This window comes from Cyprinodon variegatus, unplaced genomic scaffold (assembly GCF_000732505.1).
Source record: "Cyprinodon variegatus isolate N-32 unplaced genomic scaffold, C_variegatus-1.0 Scaffold769, whole genome shotgun sequence".
Lineage (NCBI taxonomy): Eukaryota > Metazoa > Chordata > Actinopteri > Cyprinodontiformes > Cyprinodontidae > Cyprinodon > Cyprinodon variegatus.
In genome coordinates, this window is record NW_015151222.1 from 312069 (window position 1) to 331905 (window position 19837).

The 19837-nt window shown below is 38.6% G+C and overlaps 1 protein-coding gene across 1 annotated transcript in view; it reads right to left on the bottom strand.

The window, feature by feature from the left end:
- The window catches only part of LOC107098331 (integrin alpha-V-like), a 68876-nt gene that overhangs the window by 44430 nt on the left and 4609 nt on the right, over window positions 1–19837 (bottom strand). The window contains exons 2-3 of the mRNA XM_015395958.1: window positions 13495–13625; window positions 2167–2255 (exon numbers count right to left, since the gene is read on the bottom strand). Of these exons, the coding sequence (XP_015251444.1) occupies window positions 2167–2255; window positions 13495–13625 (220 nt within the window). The remainder of the gene's footprint in view (window positions 1–2166; window positions 2256–13494; window positions 13626–19837) is intronic.

Genomic DNA, 19837 nt, shown 5'->3' on the forward strand with positions numbered 1-19837 from the left:
AGAGGTGAAGGAATATAAACCCTGTGGTTTACACCTGGACAACAGATTGGACTGGAAATGAAAGACTAAACACATTCATTCCACATTTCCTAAACACTGGAGGATCTTTAATGTCCAAAATGTTTCTGGGTGGGGCAAAGATCCTCCAGTGTTTAGGAAATGTGGAATGAATGTGTTTAGCCTTTCATTTCCAGTCCAATCTGTTGTCCAGGTGTAAACCACAGGGTTTATATTCCTTCACCTCTTAGACATCCTGCTCCATGGAAACATTTTCTGCTTGGTTCTACTCCTGTACAAACCTATCCTATGTTTTCTTCAGGTTTTAGAGGTAAGTGTTTCCAGGGTTCCAGTTTCAGTTTTCCTGTATTCTGACTCAGCCCAAAACATGGCATTAGGTATTTCTCCCGGTGAGGGGGAGTTGGACTGGAGGTTTAGTTAATGCAGAGAGAAGAGAACCATGAGTGGAGCACCATGCTGTCACGCATCCTCCATAACGAACTGCTCTAATTTCGGCTGCAAGTCTCTGCAAAACATGGAGCTCAGAGTGGATGTAGAGAATATGTCGACATGACTTTTCTAGTCTTGCCATGGGTTCTCTAATGCTGTGTTTTTTTAACCCTGCTCCTGAAGGAAAGCTGCCCCGCAGGTTTTAGATGTCCTCCAGCTTGACCTTTTCTCCATTGGTGGCTGATTAAAAGCATTCATCTGAATCAAATAAAGCTGAGAGACATCGGTGCCCCCAGGAGCTGGGTTTAGAACAGTGCTCTGATGGATTTATGGTCAGACTTTGAGCTGGTCTAGGATCCATACAGCAAGATGCTGTGTTAAAAGTCTTCTTTTTAAGTTAAGAATTTGACTTTAGATCTCATCTGAGTAGAGCGCTGCACACAAAAATCAAAAAACTGTATTTATTTTATCTTTCAGACTGTCTCCCCAAAAGGCCAGATTTATGGATCTGAACCTAAGGACCAGATCCAAGCTGCTCCACCTGAGTTCCCTCAGACCTCTGGGCTTAACAGATGAACGTCCTCCTTGTCGGTCAGATGAAGCGGATGATCATGCCATTGTATGATTTTTTTGCGCCATACCCCATTTTTTAGTAATGGGTTGAACACTGCCTAATGAGATTTTCAAAGCTTAGGATATTGCTGATGATGTTGTTTTCCTTGGTCTATTTTATTTCCATCTGGCTCAAATCTACCGCTATCTTCTTCCAATCTCTTGCTCTCAATGCTCCACAGCGAGGTACATTTGGCCATCTGTGCCCCATGCACCGTGTTTGGAGGCGGACGGCCGTAGATCAGAGCCAGATGCCCTGCAGAATGTGCATCATAGCTGGGCAGAGGCGGTGGGTGGATAGGTCTAGCTCTGGGAGGTAACTGGGAAGATCAGAAGGCAGGTGGAGTGCGGCAGAGCGAGGGTGGGGGTCAACTCTAATAAGAGGACAAATGGTTTAACAATCTTTTTAAAGGCTAAATTAAAAGAGCGTTTTTAAAAGCCACTTATGAACCACGAAGGGTATACCTTACTTTATCCTGTCTCAACATTAAAAACATTAAACTAATTAAAAAAAGCTTCGTCTCCACTGAAAAATATAAAACACAGTGGTTAGGTTGATAATTATTATGTTTTAACAGTCGTAACTGATAATGATTTTTAACAAAAAAGTGGCATGAGGTAAGTCTCCGCCCCTTTCTGTTTGCTGCAGTGAGGTTGAACTCTCCAGGTTCAGCCAGTTGGCAACACTGCACTCACTGATTGGAACCTGATATCAGACCAGACTGAATTATGGAGTCAGTGCTAAATTCAAAGCTACATTTGCCCAGTAGATTAAATCCATCATCATAGAACCAAAAATAGTTCTGTTAGGTAAGGGTCAGATCTCTGTGGCCTAAAAACCACGACTTTTAGCTTAGTTAGCACTCTTGTTTAAGGGCAGCTCAGATGTTGGGGCTCTGGGAAACATGACGTATTCAGTGACAGAGCTGACCCCAAGGTTACATTGCTGAGTTTTTGGGAAGAGCATCACGTACAGAGCATCAGTAAACACAAAGTGTTCAATACTGACCAGAAAAATTATTTTAACCTTAACTAATAGTCTTGCTTTAAGGGAGAAAGGAATTATAATCTGGATTTGGAGGGGAAAAAAACAGTTTGAGATCTTACCAGGATGTGTTCTCCATCAGATCGCACTGAGGCACCGAACCACTGCTTGGACTTGAACTCTATCTGATTGCCGTCTTTAGTCCTGTCATCTGCAACAAAAAAAGATGATTATTCTTGTAAATTACAGAAAACCATGTCATTATAGAAAATTGACCCCCCAAGATTTTGTGGCATCAATCCCTTTAATATTTGTGTTTCAGACTGGAAATATGTATGGAGAAAGGAGGGACGAGACAAACAGCAAAGGTCAGAAGGTCGGAAGTCAAATTCCAGACGACTATTTTCCACTTTAACAGAAATGTCCTTTTCCTCAAACAGTGTGGAATCACTCATGCTCCGAATGTAAATAACTGTCTCAGCATTGAGGAAGAGTAGGAAGAGAAATAGTGGGAAATGTACCTAAATTTGACACTGACCCTTTGTGCACAAAAACAGAGCACTTCTAATGGAGGCGACAGCAGCTGGTTTTGTCCAGCCAGGTGACTAAAGCTGTGTTCAGTTTACAGACCACAGCCTAAAACATCACTTAGCTCTGAGTCACTTTGATGAATAAATTCAACCCAACGGAAACAGATTAGAAGAAAAGCTAAGAAGAGGGAAGTAAATACTTTAGTCTGACTGGTGCCTTACAAAGAGAAAAGAAGTGAGGAAATGTTTAGGATTTTACAGCCTGTTAAAAAAAGGTTATACATTAGTTAGAATTATTATTTATCATTCATGTATGTTCTTGTTATACCCTAATATTACTTGATGATGTGGCAGAATGTGACCCTGAGATGTATAAAGAGATCCTTTTAAGCGTTATTAGGGGCTGCTGCTAACCCTCTGATGAAGTGTGCCCGATAGTAAGATTACAACTCTGTTAACTTTTGTCATGTTTTTAGTCATTTAATAAAAAAAACATTATTCATTAAATGAGTAGAGAGAAAATTTAAAGATGTAAACCAAGAGCTCTCCTTTACAATTGGAAAGTTAATTTGAAAATCCAACCTTTGTCAGAATTTTTTGGCTCAAAAGAAAAATGAAATGAATTCAAACATGTTTGGACCAATCAGCCCCTACAGATTTAGTAAATTATCATAGAATTGTTATCAATTTATCTAGTCCTTTGAGGTTATGTCTACTTTTGAACATTTTCCTTTTCGATAGAGTGGCTCAGGTTATCCTGAGCTACCTCTATAGTTATGCTGCTATAGTATTAGGCTGTAGGAGGACATAAGGACCGTTATTAATTATTTTGTTTTATTTACTTAAATTCTCCAATTCGGCCACACTGCAGTATTTGTTACTTTAACTTATTGGGTTGGAGGGAAATATTTGCTGGTTTCCTGCCATCAACATATTTGACTATGGAAAATACAGTCCAGCCTATTTTCCAGTGCTTAGTTTTCCCTCAGTAATATGTTCTTAATGAGGCAACAGACAAGACATTCCAACCAGCCGTTAGTAACCACTAAATACAATACAACTACATCTAATGAGTGAAACTTTAACAATATATTTTTCACCACCATAAATTTAACTGATATAGTTTCTCATTTCAAAACATTTTCTTAAGCAGATATCATCATCCCTCTGGTTATTTTATGTGAATATACTATCATTTAACCAATCTGTAGATTTAGAAAGAAGAGGACATGTTGCAGAAAGAAGAAATTTAACAGAAATTAAAATAAAATACTAAAAGATTTTAAAATGTGAACTAGTGTTACACCGATACCAGTATCGGGCAGGGGCCCCGATCCAGCATGAAAATGGTGGTGTATCGGCAAGTACCAACAAATAGGGCACCGATACCATTTTGAGAGCCAAAAGTTTATTCAACTATTGTCACCTATTCCAGGTAGGCAATAAAAAGTTCTACTGGATTCACTTTGTATTATACTTTTACTGCTTCACAAAGGTAGGCAGCAGCTTAACAAAGCCATGATGGCAATTATTTTACTACAGTATGCAGTTCTTCATATATATACACACACACACATCAATTTCACACAGACGGTATCGGTATGATATCGGACAACACTGCACAGCCAGGTACCAGTATCGGGGCCAAAAAATGGCATTGGTGCAACAATAATGAAAACAACTCAGACATAAACATGTTCTTTAACTGATTTACAACTTATTTTAGATTTTAAATAACACTATGATATATATTAATAGTTTCTCAAGAATGGCCCATGGAAGTATTACTTGAGAATTTTTACTGCATAAGAATAAAGATGATGCCCTAAAAACAACTGAGAGACTTTAAACCCAGATTTATGTTAGAGAGGCTGCTTTAAATAGCCGGAACAATACAAACTCTAAGACTCCGCAGACATGCATCACGATCAGACGAGTCACATCTAAGGGAATGTCTAAAAAATATATAAGATAACAAAAAACAGCACGAACAAAAGCCTGTGGTGAATGGTGTAGAGTTGGTCAAAATAGAAAAGACGACCACTGAGTCAGAGTCATGCCAAGCTCACACGCACACGTTCTCATCTCGCTATATACAGTGAGGATCCTGTGTTTGGATTTTCAGTTATTTTCAGCCCTTTCTATGGCCTAAAGGCTGATTTATACTTGGAAACCAGGTCGTCTGCATGGGTGTCACAGTGAACAAAAAGATGTCCCTGCTCCCTCCGCAGACACTCTACTGCACCTCTCTGTAGGTGAGCGCAGACAGGAGGCAAACTCGTAAAGTTTGAACAGCTAGAAGAGCGAGAATGCTGGGACCCTTTTCCCACCTGGATCCCTGCTCTTTTTCATTGTCATGTCCCTCCATTGTTGGACAAACTTGCCCCACTTCCTCACCGCCTTGGCCGTATCTAGACCCACAGCGTATAGAGCAGACCACGGTCAAAATTGACCATAAATCAAAAATGTCTGCGTCAAGCTCACTGCGACACACGGCTGCAGGGAGTATAACCAGCCTTTAACCGTGACCCTACCTCTAAAACCATTACCAGTACATACCTCACCTTAAACCTGAACAAAACTCAATTCACACCTTCATGCCAAAACCTAACCTCTGGATATCAAGAACATATTTCCACCTAAAAACAACCAGACCTCAGTTTGCTGGTAAAATAGAAAAAAGGTCTCATCTGATTGCCAAACAGCAACACAGCTTCCAGTTACTTCTGTCATTCCAGTGAAGCTTTGCCCAGCCATCAAGCAGCTCAGATCAACAACAAAGACCTCTTTGTGAAACAAAAGCACACACAAACACACCTACACAACACAACTAGGGCAATCTGCAACAGTATTATGGCCAGAGCCAACATCAACCAGCGTGTCTGAATTCTGATACAGCCTCAGAGGTTTGCTTAAAGGCACTAAAGCAATGCTGATTGCCAAATCCATAGGCTGAGAGCTGAATGCAACTACAATATAGACATCCTCTTTAAACAGCCTGCTTCACAACTTATACTTAATGAGGCCGTGGAAGACAGATTTACCTTTTATGGGCATAACATGGCTGGAACTGAGCGCCGCATGAGGCCAAGTGCTCCACAGGTGCTTGAGCCAGTCTCTTAAAAGCACATATATCTAACCCACTGATATTTGGGCAAACAAGAAGATCATTTAAGGAAAACAATCATTATATATTTACTGTTGAGCGACTTTATGTTTGAGTTCTGTGCTTTAGCCATAAAACATTAGATAAATCTACTAATATAACTTTTTAACAAAGTGCCAGAGTAGAACAGGCGATAGAAAGCAAATTCTCCTTTAAAAATAAACTTTGGGCTGTCTGATAGTAAACTGCTAAGTTTAATCACAAAAAGGAAATGTGCAAATGATCATTACAGTAGATAATAGAAATTTACCAGCTATGCAACAAAATGGACATAGAAAAAAACAAACTTGATCAGATATTCAGCCGATGTTTCTTCTTTGCCTTTTTTGGCTACAAAAATTTGATTAAGTAGCCTGGTAAACCAGATTAAATGTGAGATTAAATGTGTAATTTAGTCTGGCCCCAATGAATGACACATCGGAAGATTATTTATGAGAACAACTCTTTCTAAACCATGTCTTTGCCTATTGGCCAACGCTCTGACCAATGAGTGCAAGTTAGCGACACAGAGAGCTGGTGGGGGAGTGTAAACAAACAGCCTGTAGAGCGTAGAGCCTCTTGCTCACGTTTGAAAACCCCAAGTCTAATCCTTCCAAAACTGATTTTTAAAGCCATGTCAAACGGGAACTGTTCAATAGTTGTTGCCATAATACTTGTTGTGCTTTCTCCAGCGTCGCACAGCTTTGTCGTTACGGCCTCAAAATCCCGCCCGCTTTGTATCCAGAAATTTAAAACACATTTCTGCGTTGTGATTGGCCAGTTCCAGGGCCTGCGGCATTGATTGAGGCTAGAACAACTCGCAGGGAAAAATTATTTTGGCCGCGGGCGGGTGGGGCTAGTTTACTATACTAGAGATTAAGGCAATAAAAGATTGATTTGTTCCCACTTTGGACAACAACAGACCCTGGAATAGCACTAAAGCAAAGTAGCTTTTATCCTTTTCAGTTTCGAAGCCGTCTGCTGTCATGCAATGCTGAAAACCTTAGTAAAAGGTAAAAAGATTTCTCTACACTACTTTATAAATAATAGATTGCTGTCTGTAGCTATGGCTAACTATACTAATCAATAAAATAGGATGATAAAGACTGTTCACAATGTAAAAAAAGTAATAATCAATTTGTCTTTTTCTCTTCTATGTTGCTAGCTTTTAGCCAAGGAGAAGAAAATAAACAAGTTAAATATCAGTACAGAGGGAACAGTTTCTTTTTTCTAGTCTAAGTGATGGTCAATTTATTTTGAAATACGTAGCGTCTCCTTAGAAAAAAGCTTGTAATGTAAAAAAGATTGGTACTTCTTTAGAGAAATAAATAACATTAAAACTTATGCAAGTATTTCTTAATGTAAAACCTGAAAAAAATTGACATCTTCAAATAAATTGTAGATTTACGGAAATCTGTAATTGATACAAAAATAGTATTTTTGCAGCTTGCTTCTCAGGATTATACAGTTTCTATTATAGATACTTCATTATCATTTCTAGGTTTACTGTAACCATCAACATGATATAAGAAAATAAAACAACCTCTAACTTGTTATCAGTAACCTAGTGATTAAAACAGATCACTTTGAGCGAAAACCCTTAGCCACATAACAATTTTAACGGGTTGGCCAGGCAGTATTATTTTAGACAGAAAGAGCTTTGAATTAAACCCACATGTATTTATTTTATTACCCAAAACTAGATTATAAGCTAGATGGAGCAAGATCTGAGTTTCTAAACATTCCATGAACAGATAAGAAATCTAACCGACATCGATCAAGAAAAACTGGTCTGACTGTGATCTCTGGCTGATTATTTGATGCATTTTTATGCTCCAGTTATTCCCCATAGAAACTCACACTAAATTCTCATCTATTGAAATGTAACGTGGAGCCTTTAATGCTGAATATTTATCTCTTTTTTAAAAGAACTTGAAGCTTGTTTTTTTTTTGTTTTTTTTCCAGCATCACAGATTGAACAGTTATACAGAGAGGAAAACAAGTATTTGAACACCCTGCTATTTTGCTTAGTCCTCGACGAGGGTGACCCGGGTTCGAATCCGCCCTGTAGTCCTCTGCCACATGTCTCATACCCCCTTATTTGTCAGCCTACTGTCCATAAAAGCGAGCCACTAGTGCTGTAAAAACTAAAAAAAACAGTAGACTCAGTCATTCAACAATACATTTTTAAGCGTGATTTTTTTTTGTTTTCTTTGGTTGGACCTACGGCTTAAGCCCACGAAAAAAAAATATATCTATTTTTTTAAGTGTCTTTACAGACGCCTCTGACTGTTATTTAAACACAACAAATACAACATTAAATTGAAAAAAAAAAAATAAAATAGGTAAATTCTCTCCCCCAGTAAAGATTTGCTCTTTCCGAAAAAAAAAAAAAAATAAACAATCCCCTTTGCACTTTTCAGTCTGTCAGAATTTGCGTATTTAGATAAACAAATTAGCTAAGGGTGGCTGTGGCCCACCCCGGGCCCCCACATAGCGCCCCTGTTAGCCTCAAATTGCTCCCTGGGCGCTGCCAGCTGTTTGCTGTTTGATTAGGGATTGATTGGCCACAGAAAACAAATTTCATTATAATCTACATCGTCTATGACTAATAAAGTTGGTTTTCCTTATCCTATCAGTGTTACTACTACATAGCCGGCTTACATTATCTGCACTACAACATTTCACAACTACAGAACATTTTCAATGAAACCTATGCCTTAGTGCAGCTTCAGGGCCTTCGATAAACACCAGATATTAGTCATGGAACTGTACTTACTTTTGGTTTATTTACTCGTTTATCAATCACCATTTCCAGCTTTTTTAAATCATTAGTGAAACCTAAAGTCAAAAGAACATCAAGTCGATTTGTCTGTTATTCAGTCACAATTAAACCTACAAGTTATTCTAAGCATGTAGATAATGAGGCAGTAGAGTCTGTTTAGTGGACCTAGAGGGGGCGGGGCTCCACCGTTTTAGAGTGTGGTGCGTTTGTTCCTTCCAGCTTCAGTTTGCTGAGGTCTGCCACAGAATACCAACCAGACTCAGCTCCACACAATAGCTCCCCGTCCCACCAACTCACAGCAGTCTCTCTCTCTCTCTCTCTCTGGGCCTGAAAACGCCTCCTCTGTGCTCCAGCAGCTCCAACGCTTCCCTGTTTTAAACAGAGCTTTTCAAAGCTATTCTGTACTTTTAGAGCCAATCAGATTTGTAACTTGGATGTAAACTGCTTTTTACAAGCAAAATCTCATTCCAAGTCTCAACGTCTTTGCCTCTAATTTAATCTGTTTACATGTTCTTCACTTGTCGGTACAAAATCAAACCCTAAACACATTTTACGACATAAAGCTTGGCTCTAGTAAAACGTCAGCCTGATTAAAGACGCCGATTAAACATCACAGCCCTGAATGTGTTCAATAGAGCCGGAAGTAGGGATGGAAACAAATGATTTACAATCCATTTTCAATTAATCAATAATAATGTCTGTTCACAAAGATTATATTTCAGTGTTTATATGGTACCACTGCTGTTCATTCCTAAGAGAAGCCTCACTGGCATTTTTATGTGCATGAGTCGATGACAGTCTGAAAGGTTCACGTTTTCATTTCGCCTTTTCTACAAACAAGTGAAAATAAGGAGGTAAGTGTATCTTTTTTAAAACGCATTTTCAGCGGCCGTTATGTTCATTTAAACTCAGTGCATCCGCCTGATTTCAGTGTATTTTTTAAAATTTTTTTATTAAAATTTCAACTTTATGGTGAAAACACAGCCCTAAAGGAAGGAGGCTAGATGTCAGTCAAAAGGGCAGCTAACTGAACAACTGTCTGAATTTGTACGCATGGATGGCCACCTATGTTTAACAATGTTGGTGAGAAACATGCAGTATTTGTAAGACAAGTAATTCCAGAAAGGAGGCAAGCTAAAGCAGAAACATAAATTGATCCAGAGTGCGATTTCGGTTGATTTACACCATTTAATGGCAATAAGGATGCAGAATGACTTACGGTATGTGGTTCTTTTTGTAAATATAAAAACTAGATAAACTCCTTAGAGGAAGAGTTGCACTCATATTCAGAATTCAAACTTTTAAATATGAAATTATTACATACTGTTCAACAAATTATAAGCGTTTCTAAATAAGAGCAATTTTCTTTTTATGTGCTTTATTGGACGCGTCCATGTTTGTCAAAGAACACTACTGCTACTTTCCAGTTTTTGACATCAGGGTGCAGTATCGGCTGTTGAGCAAGTCCCAGTGCTGTATCTGGTGTTTGTCACAACGCGCTATTATCCAAGTCGTCTTGAAAATGTTGGCTACATATTACGTGTCTTTTCTCTGGCCAGAAGTTTGATGGCAAATCCTCTCTCTTCAAGTCGGCAATCCAATAACGAACCCGTCCGTGGAGGATCAGGATTCGGAAAGGTGAAATAACTATTTTTTTTGTCCCACTTTTACCTAATGTATTATAACATCCAACTGCCATGCACATTGTCAGTTTCACTATAGCTCTGGTGAATTTCAATGGTGAAGTCCTCTGGAAATCTTCAATAATTGTTGATGATTGCAGATGTGTCTTGTAGTTCCCATCGATTTTGTCTGTAAAGCGGGGAGAACAGCGCTAGGCTTCCGCTCCCGGACTCAGTGATCGCGACAAAAATTATTAGTTTTATTTCTTTACTGATTTACACTATATTCATTAAATCACTGCAAACGTATTAGCTTTAGGTATAAATAATGAGCCACTGATTATCCCTTGCTGACCGGACCTTTCCTTTAAATAATCACCTAAATAGAGCACATTTAATCCGCGGTTTAAAGCAGCTGCTAAGTCTTTCCCAGCACTAAATTCTGGAGTACGCTAAAAACAGAGAGCTACAAAACAGTTATTCTCCACTTCATTTAAATTAATTAGTAAAGTCTGACAGTATATCAGAGCGACATATCCTATCTGTTATCATTTTACAATACAAGTTAGAAGTGTTTTTTAACATAATTTATTCATCTTTTTTTAATTCAGTAACTCAATGCGTTCCTGTTTTGTTATATTTTCTAAATGTGTGGTTTAGTATAATACAGTTTAAGAGAACTTTTTTAATTCAGTAAATATCTAATGCAGCTGACACAAAAAACATGTTAAAATATAATGATGTATGTAATTTAAATCCAGCATATTGTAAATATAAATATTTAGTTCCTTATGTTAATGGAAAGATCCTCTTTTTATGAGAGAAAACAAAGGTTTTTATTAAATGGCCACTTATCAATTATCAATTAATCGGTAAGATTGACCAACTTTAGCTGAATTTCTTTATGGTGTTAGGATTATTTTTATTGATGATGTGTGAGTTTTTGCATCCATAGCCATAAGATTGTTTAAAATGAAGGCTGGAAATTTATGGAATGACAAAAATATTGAATTAAAGAAATTTTTTTATTTAATTAATTAAAAGTTGTTCTAACAGCAAGGAGGGAAAATAAAGATACACAAGTTAAAACATATTTGTCAGTCATAGAAAGATCAATGCGAATGTAAAAGTCAGAAGGTGATTGCTTCACAGATTCCTCTGAGGGAACATTTTAAGAGGCAAACAAGACTGAGCTAGTTTCTCTTTTCTTATGCCTTCTGGTTATTGCAATTCTGAATGCTGGTTTTCTCTGAAGTTTAAGTTTTTTCTTAGTACTAATTCCTCCTGGAAGACAACAAACGTGGCCATAAACAGATCTAGATGGATCATTTAAGCCGCACCAAGCAGCTGTTTCGCAGTTCCGTCAACAGTCGTTTAGAAATACGGTAGAGTTTGATCTGGGGATCAAATGTGTTTGGAAATCATACCTGCAACAGATCATGAGGTGATTATCAGAGCTAGACCATAAGGTGAGGCAACACAGCCACACCCTGAGACATGAGGCTCTCCATCTTCCCCTCATCCACACAAAGATGTTTGAACCTGGATGGGCTTAATCTCCCACAAACATCTACAATCTGTTTCAACTTCTCTGTTTATCTCTATCTGATGCTGCTCTGCCTCACAGCAGGAAGGAAAGAATAAGCAGAAAGATCTCAGGGCTGATAAGCTTAAGAGATGAAGGTCTGAAAATTAGAGGACGTTCTAAAAGTCTGTTTAAAGGAATTTGCTGGGGGTTTTTTTACATCTTCTAAAGATAATATTAGAGGCCGGAAAGAAGGTCAACTATTTCACAACTATTAAAGCTTTCCAAAGCAAAGAAAGGATGTAGGGATGGCAGAAATGGCCCCTGGGCCCAAACACAGATGTTTGATGAATATGGATTTATAATTGGAGTAAAATTACTAAAAAAATCAATAAATCTTAAAGTGAAATCTTTTTAATAATTAGGCTATTTCTTAAAATGATCAATTAGTTTTTAATCTAAACCAAAATGTTCAGCCAAATCTTTTTCAATTAATCTATAAAAGTTTGCTAGATATGGCAAGCATTTTCAGACAAATACACAGATGTGGTTCTCATTGCAGCAAAACGACTTAATATTTCTCTAGATTAGTAAAAAGGACCTTGAAATTATAAGTAAACGTAATGCCATTCTTGTAGAAAAGAGGCAGTCTGTTTGCTAAAAAAAAAAAGGAAAAGAAAAGAAATGCTGCATGCATAATTTATGACAGAGCAGGTAAAAATATATTCACTTAATGACTGACTTTATGATTTTAATTTGCTGAAAAACACTAAATAGGAAGATCTTCGACGTGCGGTACAAGACAAACTAAAACTCAATATAAGGCCCTTAAAGCTCATCACTGTGGTACTATATATACGGATCCTGCTTCTCCTGCCCTGAACCAGTCTTCTGTCTTCTTTGAGGAAAGATGAGCTGAATTAAATTTGAACCAAATAAGATTAAAAAATAAGTATTTGATTTTAGAGAGAAAGTAGCTTTGAATTAAACCCACATATATTTACTTTATTACCCCAAAAAGTGGCATCAAAGAGTGTAAAACTAGATGGTGCAAGACGTGAGTTTCTAAGCATTTCATGAACAGATAAGAGGTTTAACCAGCAGCGATCGAGATAAACTCGTCCGACTGCGATCCCTGGCTGATTATTTGGTGTATCAGTTATTCGTCACAGAAACTCACACTAAACGCTGATCTATTCAAATCTAACTCAGAGCCTTAAATGCAAAATATTTATCAGCACTTTTAAAGAACTTGAAGCTTGTGTTTTTTCCCAGCATCACAGATTGAACGGCTATAATTCTTGTTTAACCGTGCTGACTATAAACAGAACCTATCAAAATCCTTTAGACTCCTAGAACTTTGAATTTGTACAATCAACACAATAAAAAGAAAACATTAGCCAATTAAAAGTAATATCTGCTACTTGGAGAGACTGGGAGGGAAAGTTGCCTCCACAGATGAGGCTGCATTCCTACTTTTTAATACATTCCTGAATGTGTCCTGACATGAGGCTGCAGCAGAAAGCTGAGCTGAACCATTATTAGCCCATCAGTTACATGCTAACACTGTAAGGCTGAAAGCTGCCACAGGAAATACTCTAGATACAGACCCCTGTTTGATAAGACCAATGTAAGGCTGTTTTTTACGATTCCATCTCCTTCACAGAGAAACATTTCCTCACTGCTGCTATGAACCCAGTACTCCCAGCTCCTGCAGTGAGGAGCCCAGCTTTAAAGACTGTGTTAAGGAAAACATCAGCAGGGTTTACAAGCTGCCTGCCAGCTGAGGACACGTCGCTCTCTGCCTGCAGTCCCGGCTGTGTGTTACGGAGCTTCTGGTTACCTGTGTTGTCGAACTGCAGCTGCTGGCAGCTGGAGGAGCTCCTCCAGGGACAGCTGTACACCGCTCCCCTCTCCACCACACTGCTGGAGGACGACGTGTTGGCTCGAGGCGCTCCAATGAGAACGTCAGATCTGCGGAGGGAAGAGAAGGTCATCAGAAAGCTGCTGAGAACGGGAAACGGCCTCAAATGTCCAGGCCACAGATAACCAAACTGATAGGGAGATTAAAAGTCATTAACCAAGAATCAGGTCACAGTCAGGAGTTGTTTTATGTACATTTCAGTACTTTGACCTGCAATAGTTCCTGCACCAAGATCATAGCAACTAAAGTATCCTTCAGACACCTAGAAACCTGTCCTTCATACCAACGTTTGGACAATAACCCTTCCTAAAAGCACTGTTTACAGCAACATACAGCAGAGTATGCTCTGACCAAATCAATCAAGATTTTTTGGCCAATGTCGGCTGAAATGATGTATCGCTAACGATGCAAATCTGAACACATCGTCACCATCATGATCTTATATCAAATATGTCGCTTTTTTGACAGAGAAATCATCATAATTTATAAAATACCTATTTAGAAATGACTGGAGGAGTAATTCCTTTTCTGATTCAAATCCTAATCCTATGAGATGCAAACATTTCAGTCAGATTCAGAACAACATAAATTCCATGAAGAGCAATTCATTGCAGACGAGTATGTGCTACCAACTTTCACACACACTGGATCAGAAATAGAAAAAATGACAATTCAAATTGTGAACATAACAGCAGAAGGTATAAACAGTTTAGAATACCATTGGTTTGTAACATAGGCATCTAAGAACGCTGGCCTGAAGCCACTGAACTAAAACAAGTCAATAAACATGCCTCTGATCCAAGTTTATCATCTGACCCATTGTCTTTTTAAAGGGGAACGCCGTTTTTTTTTTTCATTGGGCCCTTTCATCCGCGGTTACATTTTTTTATATTTATATATTTTTTTAAGAACAAAGTGGCGCGTGTATGACGTCATCCGCGCCAGACTGGAGTTGTGACAGGCAGCCCGAGTCACCTTCTATTCATTCAGCTAGCTAATCTGAATCGTTCAATTCCATTTTGAGAGTGAGATCATCTGTGGTAGCAGCAGTAGACATCTTCCATCCAGTTCAGCGGACAGGAAGAATGAATAGTAGCCGGCGCGCGTGGATGACGTCATACACACTCCGCTTTGTTTAAAAAAATATATAAATATAAAAAATATAACTGCAACCGTCAAATATGTCTAAAAAAATTCCTGACTACGCGTCGGACGGTCGCAAACCCGCACAGACCTCAAGTGGAAGTGCGCAGACAAAAAGCAGCTGTGATTGGTCCTTAATATGCCTTTCCAGCTGTCTGTGTGGTCGTCCTTCTCAATTCGTTGCCAGGGCGCGCCATTTTTGAAAACAGAAGAAGCGAGTTCTCGAATAGGCTCCCCCCTGACGCTTTGACGGGAAACTGCTGTGCGTCCCTTAAAATTCCAGACCGACGGTGTAGAAGCATCCCAGCGAAACTGGTTCACAACCAGACCCAAGCGACATTTGATGTGTGCGGATGCAGAAGTCTTATCTGCCTATAGTGACCCAGATCTGTTTGAGGAACATCCATAACTCTGGAGCCCACTTTAACACATGGCTCAGGATTTATCTCTCACTGATAAACAACCAAACTAGCAGATAAAAAACAGGTGAGAAGGCTTTAATGTGGCAGCAAATTGTAAACTCTAAGAATCAACTTGCTCTTCTTCACTTTAAATGACACCGGCTTTCTGCTGGTTACCTCCTTGTCAAAAGTCTGCAATACATTCTTTCATCTTTAGTAAATCAGAGATTTTAACAAAGTGTGTTTGCTGGTTGGCACCTCTTCAGCAGATGTGAGTATAAAAACTAAATGTCAGAGCTGAGAGCACGCAGCCCTGCAGGGATCCAGTATTGGACACATGGGTATCTGACATTTTTTTTCCATTTACTGGATTCTGCCTGTTGAAAAGCAGAAGCTTATCTGGGAGGTAAAAATATGTAGAAAGCTTTAGAGGTGAAACGTGAGGTTGCATTTTTATCCTTCAGCCCTGCCCTGCCTTTCCCTGCCCCTCATTTTATTCTTTAATTAATCAGCTCTCTGTAAATCTTGTAAAAACAAAAGCAGCTCAGTGAAACCTAGCGAGCCGCTGGCTGCATGCAGAGAGCACCGATTTCATCTGTGTTCAGAACAGCAGGCCTTTGTTCACAGCAGCTTGGTTTAATTGTGGATTTGCTTTCAGGAAGCCGTCCGGTAAGATGCACCAAAAAGTAACCTTATTTATTTATTTATTTATCACAGCAGCTTGGTTTAATTGTGGATTTGCTTTCAGGAAGCCGTCCGGTAAGATGCACCAAAAAGTAACCTTATTTATTTATTTATTTATTTATTTATTTTTTTTTGGGGGGGGTTGTGAGGTTCATCGATTCATGTAGCTGTGTTAGAAGGATTTCAACTGACAACAGGAAAACAAATGGATCAACAGACTGATTCGTAAAAAGCTTAAAATCCAAAAGTTCTTCCTTTCTGCTTCAGGGTTTAAGAGGGAAAGCAGCTGCAGGATGCTGCCAGATAAAAGACTTTTGATAAAATGATCATCAGCAGAGCGACCTGTTTTAGAAAAGCACTGGAGCATGAAAGACAGCAGCCAATAGAGAGCCAATCACTGCTGCCTATCAATACAGACAGATTTATAATCAGTCAAAAACCACTGAAGTCCATCGTTCCATGAAGCAGTCCACGCTGAAACTGTTTCCTGCAAAATCATAATAACTCATTCCTAAACTCTACAGACCTTAGTTAGGATCCTATATGCTCAAAATAAAGAACAGCGACTCCTTTATTTAACCAACAAAACAACAACCTGACTTTGCTTTAGCGGGACCCAGCTCACACTGGTTGTGATAAAAGGCTTTCTGATTAATTATTATTTTTCATGTCTTTGTTTTATACTTTGTTTTAATCTCTATTTTTAGTCAACTTAAGTGTTTTGTTTTTTATTTACCATTAAAAGATAGTGTGAACATAAGGAATGTGTGCAATAAGTAAACAAGGCAGGAATTAAGTCAAGAAAGTCAACAACCCCCAGTGAAGGTGGCAGAGAAAGGGAAAGTTGAAGATCAAGTGTGAAAAAGTGTGAAAACTTTTAGAAGCCAAGAGGATTAAAACAAAAGTAGCACTCTGGCTACAATACGAATGTTAGCGCTGATTTATGCTGGAGCTAAAGCTACCAAAGCTGCCATGCTCAGTGTTTTCCACAGTAGTTTAGGAGAGTGAGGATCTCCCATCTCTGGGGTTTTATTGTGTGTGTACATTTTCAAGCCCATCATATCTCTTTGGTGTATTTTGTATACAAACACACTCTGGTAGATAAGAACCTACAAAAATAGATAATACAAATATTTTCTATTTAATCCATCCATCTTCACCTGCTTATTCCATCAGGGTCGCAGTGAGGCCGGTACCCATCACCAGCAGTCTATGGGCGAGAGGCGGATAACACCCTGGACAGGTCGCCAGTCTGTCACAGGGCAACACAGAGACATAAAGCCATGTAAACAAAAGAAGAATCTAGAGAAGCCAATAAACCTAACAGTCATGCTTTAGGACTGAGGGACGAAGCCAGAGTACCAAGAGAGAACCCACGCCTTAGCTCCAAGAAGACAGACCCCAGGCCGGGAAATGAACCAGGAACCTTCTTAGTCCAAAGCAACAGTGCTACCCTCTGCACCACTGTTGTGCCTCAATTTAATCCAGAAAAACAAAAACTAATTTGCTTTTTTTTTTTTTTTACTAATTACTGAACATGCAAACAATTATGAATTAACTTGTTACAAACTTGGGAAATTTATAATTTATTTAAAGCAAAAAAAAAAAAAAAAAATCTGGATATTCAGAATCTATTTACAAGTTTGCAATGAGGCTCTGAACCTTTTTCTGGCCTTTCCAAAAACTCCCTGACTTTATCCGATTTCCTACTGGATCACAGAGCAGCAGAAGCATCTCGCGGCTCATCCCTCCTGGCAGTGCTGAGTGAAACAACGCTCAGCTTCCCCGGTTACCCCACTTTCTAACAGTCTCCGTAAAATACTTGTCAAACCCACCGTAAATGAATAAAATCCCTTGATGTGTCCCTGACCTGTCCACACCTGTAAAATCAGTTGTTTGGCTTCTTTATTTTTATTCTTTTCTGTTTTTACGCACAAAGATGCAGCAGCATCCACCTGCTAGTTGATAAAAAGCTGATTAATGATCAAGGATCAGAACAGGGTAACAGGCTTAATGCTTTTTAAGGTGAGGGGGGTCATCAGTGATCAGATATGACTCAACCGCTCGCTCTTTATGTCGGTAAGGAGCTGTCGGACGTAGTAAACAGGAAATATAATTTTAAGATGCCAGGTTAAATGTTTGCTATTTAACAGTAGATTTCCACAGAAAGAAACCCGCCTCCTACCGGATCCCTGTTTCCAGAACCACAATTTCATACTTTCTGAGGGGCAAGCAGACATATCATTGTCCGGACCTCGCTTCTCGGATGTTGTAAGTCATATAGCGCACCAATAAATGGGCATAAAACATTTGAACGAACTCCACATCTACTGGAACAATGCCATTTGGAAAGATGAGACAAAAGTAGAGATGTTTGGCCATAACCAAAGGTTCTGTGTTTGGGAAAAAGAGCATTTGAATTACATGAAAGAGCCTCTGTCCAAAGGCTGAAGCTTGAGCCGGATGAGGCCTGAAATAAAGGCCCATCTGTGAGACATATTTTCAAATATTAGCTTAATACACAATAAGCATGTCAGAACCGGACTGAAAAGCATGACAGCAATTAGCTCAAACCTAATTACTCTGGTCCAGAATTTTGTGTTATGGATGAAAATAACAAAATACAAGCAACTGATGGCTGTGTGTTATCTCCCTATTTCACAACCTTTGTTAGATTCCTCTGTATAAAACCCAAATCAAACAAAAGGAATCACCTCAGCACAGCTTTAGACTCCCTCCGTGGTAAAATTCTAGAGTAATAACGTCAAGATTTTGCTTTCTTGACTTGAGAGTTAACCTAAAAAGGATCAGGGTAAGAAGAACAGGCTTCACACCAGGAGCCGTGTTTCTTTTCCTGTATCTTTTCTTTGGTCTCCCGAATGTTAAAGGAATGTGTTGTTGGTGATAAAAAGTTGGGCTCTGTAACTTTATATGGGAAGGTCAAATTATTGGCATAACACTGTAACAGAACATAAAACACACTTCAGGCCTCTAAAATACTCCGAGAGCAACTTGGTGTGAAGCAAAATAGAAAATATTCCACGGTTTCAAATCCGTAATGAAAAAAAGCAATGAGGGAATAAATGAGGCAATGTGAGAAGCGATATTCAGAGCGATGATCCACTGGCCTCACCCTCATTCAGTGGAAACACAGTCCTCTAGTAATACTTAATTTCTCTGTAAAGCCGTAAATATTCCAAGTACGCTGCTTTGAATCATAATGTAGAAAATCTCTTGAAGAAAAAGGCAGAAATCTTATTTTTTTTTCCACTTTTCTTCACATTTCAACCTCAAACTTTAATTCCTATGTTTGGATGTTATAGGACTGACCAACCCCAGGTATTAAGTACAAAGTAAAGCAAATATTTAGTTATAAAGAAGTGTGTCTATGTAAAACTTTGGTGGAATCAATAGTTTTATGTCATCTCGACTACTGTTCCATAATTTGGACGACAACTACAGAAAATAACCTGAACAAATTACAGGTTGCACAAAATAAAGCAGCTCGGCTTGTTCTAAACTGTTCTTTTACAAAAAGTATTAGAGATATGCACAATCACTTAGCATGGCTGCCTATAAGGAGCCAAATCAAATATTCTTTAATTAAATTCTTTAAAAATGTAATTATTACAAAAGCACCTGAAAGTTGTTAGTTTCATTGTTACTCAGCCTTGATGTAATATCTGTAAAAATGTTAAGAGTAATCCGAGCGATATCCATCAATTTAGCTGCCTCGGCAGCTTCAGTAAACATTAACCCTCATACTGGATTCTCAGTGTAGTTCAAGTCTTTATCATTTTTTTTTTTTCACACTGCATCTTGGACATCATTATTTTCACACTTTACTGGAAGATGCTACTAGCTTAGTCCCAGTAGGCTACTTCCTTGTTTACCCTATTGCACCAAGGGCTTTATTTACTAAAGAAATTAGCAAAAACAAAGCATGACAAACAAAAAAATTATACACCAGCATGAAAGTGTCTATCCTTAAGAAAAACTATGGGTGGAACCAGAAGGAGTTACTGGTGTAGAAA